At 40.4% G+C, this 13,258-nt stretch overlaps 1 protein-coding gene across 2 annotated transcripts in view; it reads right to left on the reverse strand.

Moving 5' to 3' along the window:
- Positions 1 to 1,000: 1,000 nt before the first annotated feature.
- Positions 1,001 to 13,258, reverse strand: part of PODXL2 (podocalyxin like 2) — a 63,436-nt gene continuing 51,178 nt past the window's right edge. For both annotated transcript variants that reach the window (XM_081850541.1, XM_081850542.1), the window contains exons 5-8: positions 9,192 to 9,348; positions 5,606 to 5,667; positions 3,625 to 3,804; positions 1,001 to 3,450 (exon numbers count right to left, since the gene is read on the reverse strand). In XM_081850541.1, coding sequence (XP_081706667.1) covers positions 3,241 to 3,450; positions 3,625 to 3,804; positions 5,606 to 5,667; positions 9,192 to 9,348 — 609 coding nt within the window. In that variant the 3' untranslated portion in view covers positions 1,001 to 3,240. The remainder of the gene's footprint in view (positions 3,451 to 3,624; positions 3,805 to 5,605; positions 5,668 to 9,191; positions 9,349 to 13,258) is intronic.

Genomic DNA, 13,258 nt, shown 5'->3' on the forward strand with positions numbered 1-13,258 from the left:
TCTGCACCAGATGTTAAGTTAGGTAGCCCATAGATATTTTCTGAGTCAGTGGTTCTCAAAGCGCAAGGCTGTCACCACACGGCCATGCTGAGTTGCCAAGAATTCTCATATCCTCCCTGCATTTCCTTACATATTGACCTAGAATGTCATAACCATGCATCAAGTAAGGGCAGTAGTCCATGAAGCTGAGTGAAGCATCTCTCTTTGTGACTATTTGGCTATATGCAGACGTAATAGAAATCCTTTGTAAACCATTATATCAAACCAACACTGGAAGCTGATTTGCAAACCACAGTTTGTACCAATTGTAATTTGCCCTTATGTCTGAATTCACAAACCACTGACAAATCACTTAAGGACATTGCTCTATGGAGCACTATGGTGAAAGAAGCAAATTTGTGAAGTTTAGAAGCTGAGTGCAGAGTTGTACATTTGGAAGCTGAAACCATAGTGTGGGTTCTTAATTATGCTTAGCATAGATAATCGTGTGGTGTAGTATCTGGACTAAGACTATACAGTCCCTTCATTTATTTTAATGTCTCTCGCTTGTACCCTACATCCAGGGGAATGGTAATTTCTCATCTCTGTAGGAACACACATCTCCTTGTCTGAAAGTGGTTTACCATCTACAGTACTAGATGATCCAGTCCTCAAAATGGTAGACTTACAAAGAATTATTTTATGATAGCATGACATTGCATTAAATCAGAAGGTGACTCAAAAAGTTTTGTGAGGTCATTCTGTTTAAAGAGTTTTACCGTCATTCAAAAGCTTGCATACTTCTCACATCAACAAAAGAAGCTGGTCCAGTAAAACATATCTCTAGTAATAATTAAGGATTGCTCCCTTTCCTCTATTTTTTATACAACGAGTAGTGAAGCCAACAGGATTATAGCTATATGTTAATTTTTAAATCCATGTGATTAAAGACTCAAGGTCTATCATCACTATTCCCACAAGCTTAATTCTCCTAGATGTCATTGGAAAGTGCTCTGCTGGCTTCCTTTTGTCTACTTTGGAGTAGAGTTGGCCTGTAGTTTCATTTCTAACCGTTCCATCTTAAATGCTAACCAGTTAACAGTAGGTATTGAAATCATGGTATTTTGTGTGTTTGAAGGTGGCACAAGAACAAAACCATTTTTCCTTGAATGCATTTTTCTCAGCCACCACCAGAGGCCAGTGTGGCTCCATGTATATAACAAAGACGAGTACAAACCTAACTCATTGTAGAGAGGAAATAGTGTATGTGTGTCTTAAATCTTAAACAAGTAAAAAACTACAGCAAAAAAGATAATGACTAACTGCTCTCATAAACCCTAAGATAGGACAAAATGGAAGAAGCCTCTAATGATGGAAGAAGCCTCTAATGAAGGGGGAAAGAAAGCATGGAGTAAAATAAATAAATAAATAGGGGAAGATGTAAAAGATCTCTAAAATCCTGAATGAGCTATGTGCAGCAATATGACTGCATAGAATCCAAACCATGGAAAAGAATCAACTTTTAGAGAGAAAATGCAGTCCTGATATTCACATAAATTGAATATTTTAGTTGGAACTAATACTGTTGCCTAACATCTGAACAATTTTTTAAAAAGAATCCTAGCAATACTGTACGCAAGATTTATGCAGTATTTATATCTGAAATTAAACTGTGCTGACAAGATTGCTTTATGTCTTTGGGAGATCAGATTTCAGTGCTCAGAGAGAGCTACGGATTGGATGCTAACAGATTTCCATTACAAGTTCATCGGCAATCTCCATTAAATATACATGAATCTTTGTGTGTGATGGTTCTGTTAAAGAGCAAGTATTATTAATGGCAACTCGGTTGAGCCAGACAGGCAATCATAACAAGTTTTTGTGTCAGTCATTTTCCTTTTGAAGTGAGACAAGCCATGAGATGTGTGTAACGGAGTAACATTCTGGAGAAAAGGAAGCAAAAATATGTTGAGACCAGCCATCAGCACTGAAGATGGGAAGTTCTGCATATGCAAGTGCTTCTCAAAGAAGCCTGGGGCATTCTAGTTTGCCCAAGGCATGCTAACAAAGCATTCATATGGCAGCCCTTGAGCCTAGTTTTGATCCCAGAGGTATTACTGTACTAAGGTACTAACCTCATTTGTTTAAACTGACCTATTCCTGACATATAACTGGATAGATGAAATCAAAATTTACTCCACTGGTACAGAAGAGGACACTTAAGTTTTCCATCTGTTTCATTCAAGGTCAATCAAATAAGACTTGCGCAGCAATCTGCGTAGCTGTTATAGTAAGTGCATTAACTAAAGTGAAGGAGACTTCCCAGCTGGCTTCCCTGCCCACTGCCGCCCCAAAATTCTGATCTCTAATTGCCAGTCCAGGAAACTTGTGAAGGTGATAGCAGGAATTCATTCTGTATTAGAAAAATACTTTTCTGGATTCAGATCAACCAAGCTAGATCAGTTCAGAGCATGGTCAAATTCTGTAGTTTCCACTAGGTTTGGATCCACAAAAGGTGCTGTTACTTCGAAATGTCATAGTAAGGGAAGAGGCAATGCAATATCCTGCTAGCACCTAAAATTAGGGCTCTGTCGGGTACCTGAGCAGAACAGATTTGTTCTGCCTAAATAGCAACATTACAGAGTTTTTAAAATTACCAGCTCACACAATACATCTGTCAGCCCAGCACTTAACAGTTATGAACCACTTTGCAGCTTGAGTAGAAAATCCTGCTGGTCATTCACTAGAAGGAAACGTTTCTCATGCTGGGCAACAAGGTGAGTGGGGAATTGCAAGACTGTCTTAATGCATCATATCCCAAGCCTAGACAAGAAATATGCCGTCTTTCCTTGCTGCCACTGTACCTTTTGAGACAGGTTGTGAACCCACTTTTTCCTGTGCAAAACTGGCCTACTGCCTCTGTGACGAATCCTTCAGTAAACACCACTCTGGGGCAATGCTAAGCCTTGATACCATTTATTTTTCAAACCTGGCCATCCTCCACTCCTACCAAAGAACTAGAGCAAGTGCATTTAAAAGTGATTAAACATTGGCGCTACTGACAGCAACACACAAACACGCCCCACCCCCCACCCACTCTGCTCAGGGTGGCCCTTCCGACTCCAGGACTGTGATGGTGCCTCAGGACCGTGATGGGCAGATCCATTCCAAACCTGAAAAAAATAAGTTCCTGAGGAGCCACCCTCACCAAATGGCCCTTAAGTCAAACAAGAGTGCAATCAGAAACACCCGACTCCTCTTTTAAAGGTGTGTATCTTCCTCAAACACATCTCCCTCTTCGCCTGCCCGCTTGTTAATGAGGACATCCCAGCTCTCAGGTCCATTAACAGCTCCCCCACCATTCACACTTGGCTTCTTTTCTTGCATTTCTGATTGGCTGTCGCTGGCTACATCTAAGGTCGGATTGTCATGGCAGCCGTTCTCGACAAACCGTAGCTCCTCCCCATGTGACTGAAAAAGAAATGGGACAAACAAGATGCGAGAGAAAACATTTATTTATTTATTCATTCATTCAAAAGCCTGACATTTAGGAAGGAAAGTAGGCAAATCAGGAAGCACTTCCTACAATCATTCTCCATCCTTCGAAGAATAAGAGTTCAAGCCAGATGCCACACTGGGACTCACCATGTTCTTCATTTTGGGCAAGCGCCTCTGCCAGCAGTTGTAAATCAGTCCTGTTATAATGATGATGACACAGATTGATCCAATAATGACCAGCACCACAAAAAGCTTTCCATAGTCACTATGGGTCTGGCTGGGACGTGACTGGCAACTTGAAGTAGTTGTGTAGTTCTGAATTCCAATCTAAAACCAAAAATAGTTGCATTTGCAATCTGTTCTCAGGACTTTGTTGCATAAATTGCCTTCTTCAGAGGCAACTTGTTCTAGAAATCTTTAGACTAATGTTTTAAGTGAATCACTGCAGTAAGATGTGATATTTTATCCCCAAAGATGACTAAGTCAAAATGGATTGTAAATACTGCATACCACAATAAACTCAAATCTTTGGTTACTGAAAATAAGACTCTTGGCCTGAGCTCTAGCACAGCGTAGCCCTGGATGGGGACAATGAATGGAGGGCATATGTGTTTGGAGATGGAGGCAGTGTGTTGTAGGAGGAAATTCTGCTAGATTGTGGGGAATCAGGAGTCGGTAACAGAAGATGGGGTGCATATTATGTTAGCAAAGAAGGAAGAGGCAGTTCTTCTTTTGATTTCTAAAAACAGGTTCTGAGGCTCAGGTCTGTGAGACAGATCTTCCACTGGGGGCTCCTTTTAGCCTCTACCCTCCAATTTTGCTCCCAAAGAAGAGCCTTTCTAATGAGCCATCAGAATTGGCCGCTGTGGAATCAAGCAATAAGGCTTCTTGCTGAAGGGTTTTGGTTCAAAGAAATTGATCAAAGGGGCGCCATTCTTTCTTTGAGTCTGCTGCTTATGCATTCCTACAGTGTAGGCAGGCACATGTGGATCTCACCTGTAGTGAGTTCTGTGAACTCTGTACGTAATTTCTAGCCCACAGATATCATTCCACTAGTCTCTGCCTTATACAGTGCAGAAGTAGTATGTCACATTTTCTGAACAATCAGAGCACAATACTGGGGGAAATGAATTCCTCCAGGCAGCAAGTCCATTGTTACTGGGATTATTGGGTGGAAAGTTACAGACATCAACTGATAGTGTTTGTGATTAAATTTGTTGCAAGTGGGAGCAAACCTCTTCTCAATGTCTAAAGCATTTTATGAGTCATTTCTTTTAGGGATATTTTTGTTTGTTCTTCCTTCAGTTCTTTTAAAGCTATGTTTATCTACTAACAAGATTTATTTTTTTTTGTAAAGATGCAAACAGCAACACAGCTATCCAAATACAGTGAGGTTATTTCACACAAAATATATAGGATATCACTTCGATATCACTAAGAAGTCACTTGGGAGAATATTACACATTGGCTGATGTGATCATGCAGAAAGGCCCTCAGCCAATTTCTAAGTTCTTGTGACCTTGATTAAAGTTCTATAGAGCTTCACATTTTCCATGTAACATGGCACATTGGGTACAAAGCATGCCCAAGGACAATGTAAGGTCATACTTTCATTTGAACAGAGAATGAGATAAGCTTCCTAGACGACAAAGGCATTTCAGAGATCAAATGTGAAAGTTGAGCTGCTGCGAATAAGAAAACTATGAATCCCCGTGCACAGTGAATAGAAACGATTTATAGGTTCACTATGCCTTCAAAAGAACCCACAGGCAACACCTTCAGAAAGCTCCCAAGTGATTTTTGGTGTGACAGATGCAGAAAATCATTTCTGCATTTCTCTATGCTCTTCAGCAAGGACAAGCAGGATCTCAAAAGACTATAATGGTAACTTTTTAAAAAGTACACAGTGTAAACTGACAATCCACAGAATCAGTCATAGCTAACAGAAATTGGCATTTGATGACTCAGCAGTTACCAGACAGGAAAGAAGGGATTTCTGCACTGAATGCTGAGCTATCGCTATGCCTATTCCGGGCTCAGAGCCCAGCTAGGCTAGAGCATGGGGCTAATTTTCAAGGTGGGCAATTTAACTGCATTGTCTGCTGTGTACGACTGAACAAGGTCTTACCTCAGCTAAGCTCCTCCGCATGTCACCTAGTGCCAGGAGAACATCATTTGTTGGGACAACTCCTAGAGGATGAAACACATGGGGTGGGGATAGAAACATTAGTTCAATGTGCTCTTCTTTAACACACTTGCATTTCTGGAGAAGAAGAATACCTGTATTAAAGAATAATTTCCTGAGTATATAATAATACAGGATACACCTTTCAGAGCACTAGATCAATTTCAGAACTCAAGAGTATCAGCTACAATGTGTGTAAGCAGAGACAGATGAAGGAGAGGAATAAAGGAATCCAGAAAGCAGGAAATATAAAATGCCTCCCTCCGCAAATCAGTGCTTCCACTTCAAATCTGATCTGCTGAATCCACTCTTTCCCCACTGATTGTTCCACTGCCAAATCTGACAGTACCTCAACCATAGCTTATGATTCTCAGAAATGTGGGAGGGTATCCCAGTGAAAATGATGGATGGCTTATCAGCTTTGCTTTCTTCCCAGACTGGCAATATCTGTAGTAGTGACCACACAGTGAAATGTCTAGAAAACCATTTGTCAGCTCTTACATGGCTTTCTTGTCAAACATGGTCATTTTCCCAGTCAGTTGGGTATAAGCCAAGGAGAATGTGGACAAGAAGAAGTGTGTTGAACTTCATCTCTTTTTCTGCCTCTTTTATACCAACTGATTGTCAATTTGTGGAGGAGATTACTTTAGTTCACAATATTGCTAAGGTCTATAATTTGACACATAGTCCCAGTTCAGGGAGCTGCCAAAATCACCAGTGATTACTACAGTGGCAAGCCCTTTTGATTACAGAGAAATGCCCTTGCCGAACGATTAATTTACATTCCATTGAAAATTCAATGCCAACTGTATATGATTGGAAAAACAAATGGCTTCGTATCAATTGTGCAGAAAGTCATCATTTAATGAGGTAGTTTATTTAACAATGACTGTGATATACTTTTACGATCCTTTTTACCATTGGTAAATGTCTAGACTCAATCTTAGTGATTTGTATTAAAAAATGAAAAGTAAAATACCACATGATGTACAATTGTTTAAAAGTTGCTTCCCCCTTTTGTTTGTTTAAATAAAAAAATTTAAAAATAAGAAAGAAGGAAAGAAAAACAACAAATCTTCTTAGGCAAGCAGATGAGACTATTCCAAGCTGCCCTGAGATAATTACCGTATTTTTCGCCCTATAGGACGCACCGTCGCATAAGGCGCACCTAGTTTTTTGGGGGGGAAATAAAGGGGAAAAAATTATTTCCCCCCCAGGCGTGGGGCTGGGGCGGGGGAAGCTCGAGCTTCCCTCGACCCCAGCCCCCAGAACAGGCAACTCTCCGCAAGCTGTGGGAGCCTGGGCTCCCCACCTTGCGGAGAGCTGCGCGAAGCCTGGGCGTGCTGAGCTCAGCGCGCCCAGGCTTCAGCATACAGGCAACTCTCTGCAAGCCGTGGGAGCCCGGCGTGGGCTCCCACGGCTTGCGGAGAGCTGCGCGAAGCCTGGAGAGCGAGAGGGGTCGGTGCGCACCAACCCCTCTCGCTCTCCAGGCTTCAGCGAAAGCCTGCATTCGCCCCATAGGACACACACACATTTCCCCTTCATTTTTGGAGGGGGAAAAGTGCGTCCTATAGAGTGAAAAATACGGTATTTTAGAATTCTAGAGATACTGCAACAGTTTTCTATCAAAGATTTTTGCCACTTTCAGCAGCATAAGGAAAGCCATGCATGTTTCCAGGAAGAAGACTGCCCAGTTATAGACAAAAATTAATGGGGATCTAAACAACACTTCTCTTTTCCCTGAACTGCCTCAAGGCAGGGATGCAGGGACTGTCTTGGCAGCCCAAGGCTAGTGTGTTTCAATATTACTACATATTGTTATATATCATACACAGATCACCTGCTGCATTTTCCTTTTTATGTTTTTATTTTCATGTAGATGTTATGTCTTTAGTATTTGTTGTATGCTGTCTCAAAACGGATGAAATGTTCTAATGAATAAAACAAAATAAACACCCTATGTCCTAGAGCATCCTAGGCTTATGGCAGCAAAGGAAGCACATTACTGTGTGTTGTTTCCATAGAGACCAAAGTGGACTGAGAAGCCCCAGGCCAAGAGGCATCGAGACACTATGCAAGGATTCTCAGATTGAGTAGCAGCACTGGTGGCTGCTTGGTCTCTCTCTGTACAAATCTCAAGAAAGGTAGCCACAGAGTGACTGAAATATTCTAAGTTGAGTAGCCTTGGAAGTAATCAACTTGGTGGGGGTAGCAAGGCAGAGAAGCTCTTCCTCTGCTCACTTAAATGGTTTCACAGAGACCCACCACTGTGACAGTTCCACTGAACCAAGACATTGCATTTGGTGTGGCAGTAATGGTGCCAGTTTTATTGAAATGTTGCCCATTGCAAATTTGAAATAATAAAGCATTAAGAATTATACATACATGCACACAGATACAGTGGTACCTCGGGTTACATACACTTTAGGTTACATACACTTCAGGTTACAGACTCCGCTAACCCAGAAATAGTGCTTCAGGTTAAGAACTTTGCTTCAGGATGAGAACAGAAATTGTGTTCCAGCGGTGCGGCAGGAGCAGGAGGCCCCATTAGCTAAAGTGGTGCTTCAGGTTAAGAACAGTTTCAGGTTAAGTACGGACCTCCGGAACGAATTAAGTACTTAACCCGAGGTACCAATGTAGTTGCAGCTGCGTTTCAGTGGGGAAACACTGATATCATGTTCCACTGTTTTGCCCTACTAAAATGTTATGGGGGAGATTATAGAGAAAAAGTGACATGGGACACTGCTTGTGGTGCCACTCATATATTAACCATAACATGTTCCAAACTTGCATACCCAATTGTCACTGCTTTGAGAGCTAGCTATCTTCTCCCTGCTTGGATGCCTACTAGGCGTGAGCCTATCAATATGTCTTTGCAACTGGTTTTTCTTAAAATAAGAAACTTCTGGCAACCACAGCACCATATAACTAAGGGAAGGGTGTTAGCTATCACATTCTAGAATCTGTTTTTGGCTAGCCACCCATAAACTGTTAGTTGTGAGAGTAGGTCATAGAATTGTAGAGCTGGAGGGAGTATGAGGGTCATCTAGTCCAACTTCCTGCAATGCAGGAATCTTTGCCCAACATGGGGCTCAAACCAACGACCTTCAGTCTCATGCTCTACCGACTGAGCCAAGGTGATTGCTTTAAGAATTTTAAAACTGTTTTTAAAAGGTTGTTTTTAACTGTTTTTATAATTTTTATTGTAATATTTTAGTACTGACAAATTTGCTCCTCTGGGTTCCTTTGGAGGAAAGTTGGTATAAAAACTGAATAAATAATCATTACCAGCATAATAATTTTCTCTCTAAAGAAGTGGTAGCTATTTTAAATGCATCGAGTAGAGTTCAGAAACTTAGATGGAAAGACAAAAGTGTTATCTGTGAAAAGAACTTCACAGGTCGCCCTAGGGAAGGAAATAAGAAGCAAACATGGAGGAAGATTGAGAAATAGCACACAAAGATTGGAGCCATCAAAAGTACAGTGAGACATTCTTCAGCTCTTTTGCCCTTCCATAACAACTTACCATGTTCTCCAGCCAAGGTCATTAGCAGATGTTTGTCATTCTCATTGGGTTTGCTTAAGGAGATCAACCATTGGCCCTGCAATCCATTTTCATACCTGGAGAAAGCATCATCCACCAGTGCCAGCAACTGAAGGCCCCTCTCCACACGGAAGTCCTCCTGCAAAAAAGAACATTTGTCAGTCTCTGAAACAGAAGCCGATGCATCCCATTGAATGCAGAAACTCCTCCCACCCTACCAAACCTGTCAGCAGGGGAAAAAAGCCTGTGGGTTTGGGTGCAGGCTTTCAGGAAATGAGACCTAGGTCAGTCTCAAGGCCAAGCCTATGGAGGATATCGGATAACAGCAATGACACTTTGCAGACCAAACCACTCCTTTACTACAATTCCCGTTTTCTTCCTGCAAACACCTACTGTTCAAATATTTTCCTCTTGTGCTCCCTAATAATGCCCTCGCGTGGTATGTCCATCTTGGTTGCTGCCATTTTCAAAATGCAGATTTACTTGCAACCCAGTTTCATAGTCCTAATTTCACCAAAAATCCATTTAATTCATTTCATACTATCTGGTTGCATAATCTTGGCTTCCTGTATGAAGAGAATTTATCTTGTGAACCACCTTGAAGTTACATTTCAGGTGGCAATATTCCATTTTGATATAAAACCCATTTCTGTAATTGGAAAATTTAACTCTTACTTACTTACTTACTTACTTTAGTTTTCCAGTTGCAGAAATGGGTTTTATATCAAAATGGAACATTGTCACCTGAAATGTTGGGGAGAAGGAAAATCAAATAGAAAACCAACAACTTTCCTCTTTTTCTTTTTTCTTTAAAAAAACACCACACAAAATCTTAAAAACTCAGCCCCCACTATAAGGAAAGAAATAGCATCACAGTAAATGTATAAGAATCCGGAGGTGCCTGATGCTTTGAGGTAAACAAGCAGGGGTCAGAAATCACTTGGATCCCATGTACATCTCCCACCGAGCTCCTTGGAGGAACGGAAAGATACAAAGAGTAATAAAAGTGTTTATAAAAGTCCAGGGGCCTCATCATTCAGCTCAGATTGTAGGTCAAATAGGAATGGTCCTTTTCTACTGACATGATGCACATCGCTTGGCAGCACCTCTCCCACTTCTCCCTTTCTATTCTTGTTCAGTTGCTGTGCCAACCTAAAGGCCACCCAGATTATTAATACGAGCTAGTAGTGCTGGTTGCTATGGCAACCTCAAGCGCTCAGGGCAGGCATAGGCCTAATTGGGAAAGACAAGAAGGAGTCAGGCCTGAGTCACAAAGACCCATCAGCACCGCACCTCACAAGGCGAAGGTTATGGACGCCAGCTGAGGAAAACTTATCTTGCCACGGCCAGGCAAATAACCTGTCAAAAGGGGAATGGAGAGAGGATATAGGTGTTGAGGCCCCTCAGGGGCAACAAGCTTGGGGCCACACAACTATAACCATAGCATAAATGATGCCTCTCCAAGCAGCCACCCAACAGACCAGAGTTCAGATTAACCATGCAAAGTTCTTTAGCATGAGTCAAGAAAATTTTTATTCAGGAAAATAGTCTTTCTATTCACATGAGTTGCACAAAAAGAAACGAGGGGAAAGAACCAGTGCTTTTATACATGTCAAATAAATAATAATAATAATAATAATAATAATAATAATAATAATAATAATTTACATTTTTATGCAACCCTTCACCCAAAGATCACAGGGTGAAACACAAAAATATATAACACAGCAATAAACAAAAACAGTAACCCCCACAGAAAAAGTTTAAAAGGCCTTGGGTTGTTTAATTAGCCAAAGACTTGGGAGAAGAGGAATATATCACACAGCATGAGGATGGTGCTAAGAGCAGTTATATTCAGACAGCATAATGTACTTAGAAAGTAACTGAACAATTGTTCGATCGGATTTGGTGATCTTTAAAATGAAATTTCTATTGCCACTGGCTCCATATGACATGTACTGAAAAGATACAAATGCTCCATCTTTTAGACACCATCTTGATTTGAAGTTCATTCTGTTTTAGCCAGCAAGCCATGACTCCTTTCAGGTTATTCCATGTCTTTCCACCTCACCCCCTGGTTTTCCTTTTCCCCCTCCCCTCCAGCAGTCAAACAAATTCTGTTTAGCATATTCAGTTCTCCTTGGGCAGTTTTGGGAAGGGGTGCCAACTTCTACTTTTTCTCCACTTTTGCAAACCTTGGGCTTCTCCAAAACCTGCTGCTACCTCTCTCTTGTGTGTATATATGCACTCTATGAACTGAGTTTTCTATTAGGATTGAGATATGATAACTGAGAAATAAGATATTTCATTTCTATCAAGCAGCTCAAAATCGGCGGCAGCCACAACCTTGGCAGAAAAGGCAGTTTAAACAGGACCCACACCAATCTATTCAAGTTATTCTTCACAACCATGAGAACAAGAACTTCCCTACTTTAAAAAACAACCTGAATATAGTCAGAGTTCTGTATATATGACTCAATTCTGTGGCAGGCTGCTAAATATGACATGCAGATTTCTAAGGCCCTTAAACACAGCAATAGTAGATTGCCAGGGGAAATAAAGCATGTCCACAATAAAATTGAAATAAATTTCTGCTCTAGAGTGGGTTAGATAAGGAGTGTTCTATTTTTAAAATTATGAAATACAGTTTTGACCTTCTCATTTTCACAATTTTTTAAAGGACTTCCTCACCGCTACTATAAAAAGAGAAAGGTTTCTCATAAACAGCTCCATCACACATTCTTATGAATGGAGATCTTTAACAGGAAAGGGACTTTAGATCATCAATTAACTGCAGCTTTATGGGATTGATGGAAGAGTAATGGATTAGAGGAATGTGTCTGGTTAACAGACACTAGATAGTAAACAAGATAACAGGGAAGCAAAAGAGGCACTTAAAGAAGATTTAGTGGCAGCAGGCTGAAACTCTGAACTACTCACACTGGGAATTGTTTGCTTTTATTTCTAGCATCATTGATGACAGAAGCAACAATAAAGGAATACCTTAACCCTTTGGCGCAGAAGTGTGAATGTGTAAAAAAGAACATTATCTGATTTTTCTGCAACTACCAGAGAAAAATAAGCCAGGTTTCTTTCTATAACTATTAGAACAAAATTAGCTAAGTGTTAATAAGTTTAATGAGCCAGTTATTAGAACCAGCCAAGTAAATGCACATTTTCTCTCTGTCTCTCACTACAGATACCTGGTATCCTTCCATCATGTGAATTTAAAATTATCAGAATGCTTGCAGAAGTTTTCTATTGTTCTGAAACAACAGCTGATCACTATTTATTTTCTCTAACTAAAACTTTGCAAAAATAGAGCTCTAAGTTAACATCTCCTTTGTGTTTCAATAGTTTAAATTTATATAAACTTCAAATACTAGGTATCTACATAACCAGCCCCAAATAGGAGAAACAACTTTAAAATAATAGAAAAGAATAATAACTATATTTTTTCTCCTTCTGGATGGTTCAGGAAAAAAATGTCTGCTTGGTATTATTATTATTATTATTATTATTATTATTATTATTATTATTATTTTCTTCTTAGTGTTATTGTTGTTCATCATCATAGTGTTATTTTAGTAATGTAATTCCAGTGGCTTCTGCCTACGTTACAGATAGGTAGCCGTGTTGGTCTGCCATAGTCAAAACAAAACAAATTCCTTCCAATAGCACCTTAAAGACCAACTAAGTCAGTTCTTGGTATGAGCTTTCGTGTGCATGCACACTTCTTCAGATACACTGAAACAGAAGTTTCCAGACCCTTCTATATAGTGAGAAGGTGGGGAGGGGTATTACTCAGAAGGGTGGTGGGAATGGGTGATTGGCAGATAGCTGTGATGAGCCTGTTGACGACTCTTAACGACTGCAATAGGTCTTACAGGAAAAAGCAAGGGGTGAAAAGGTGAAAAATGGCTTTGTCATGTATAATGAGATAAGAATCCAAGGTCTTTGTTCAGACCAGGTTTCTCCATGGTTTTGAGTTTGGTGATAAGTTGTAATTCAGCAGCTTCTCTTTCCAATCTATTTCTGAAATTCCTTTG

The sequence above is a fragment of the Podarcis erhardii genome (genome assembly GCF_964252035.2).
Source record: "Podarcis erhardii genome assembly, chromosome: 2".
NCBI classification, from domain to species: domain Eukaryota; kingdom Metazoa; phylum Chordata; class Lepidosauria; order Squamata; family Lacertidae; genus Podarcis; species Podarcis erhardii.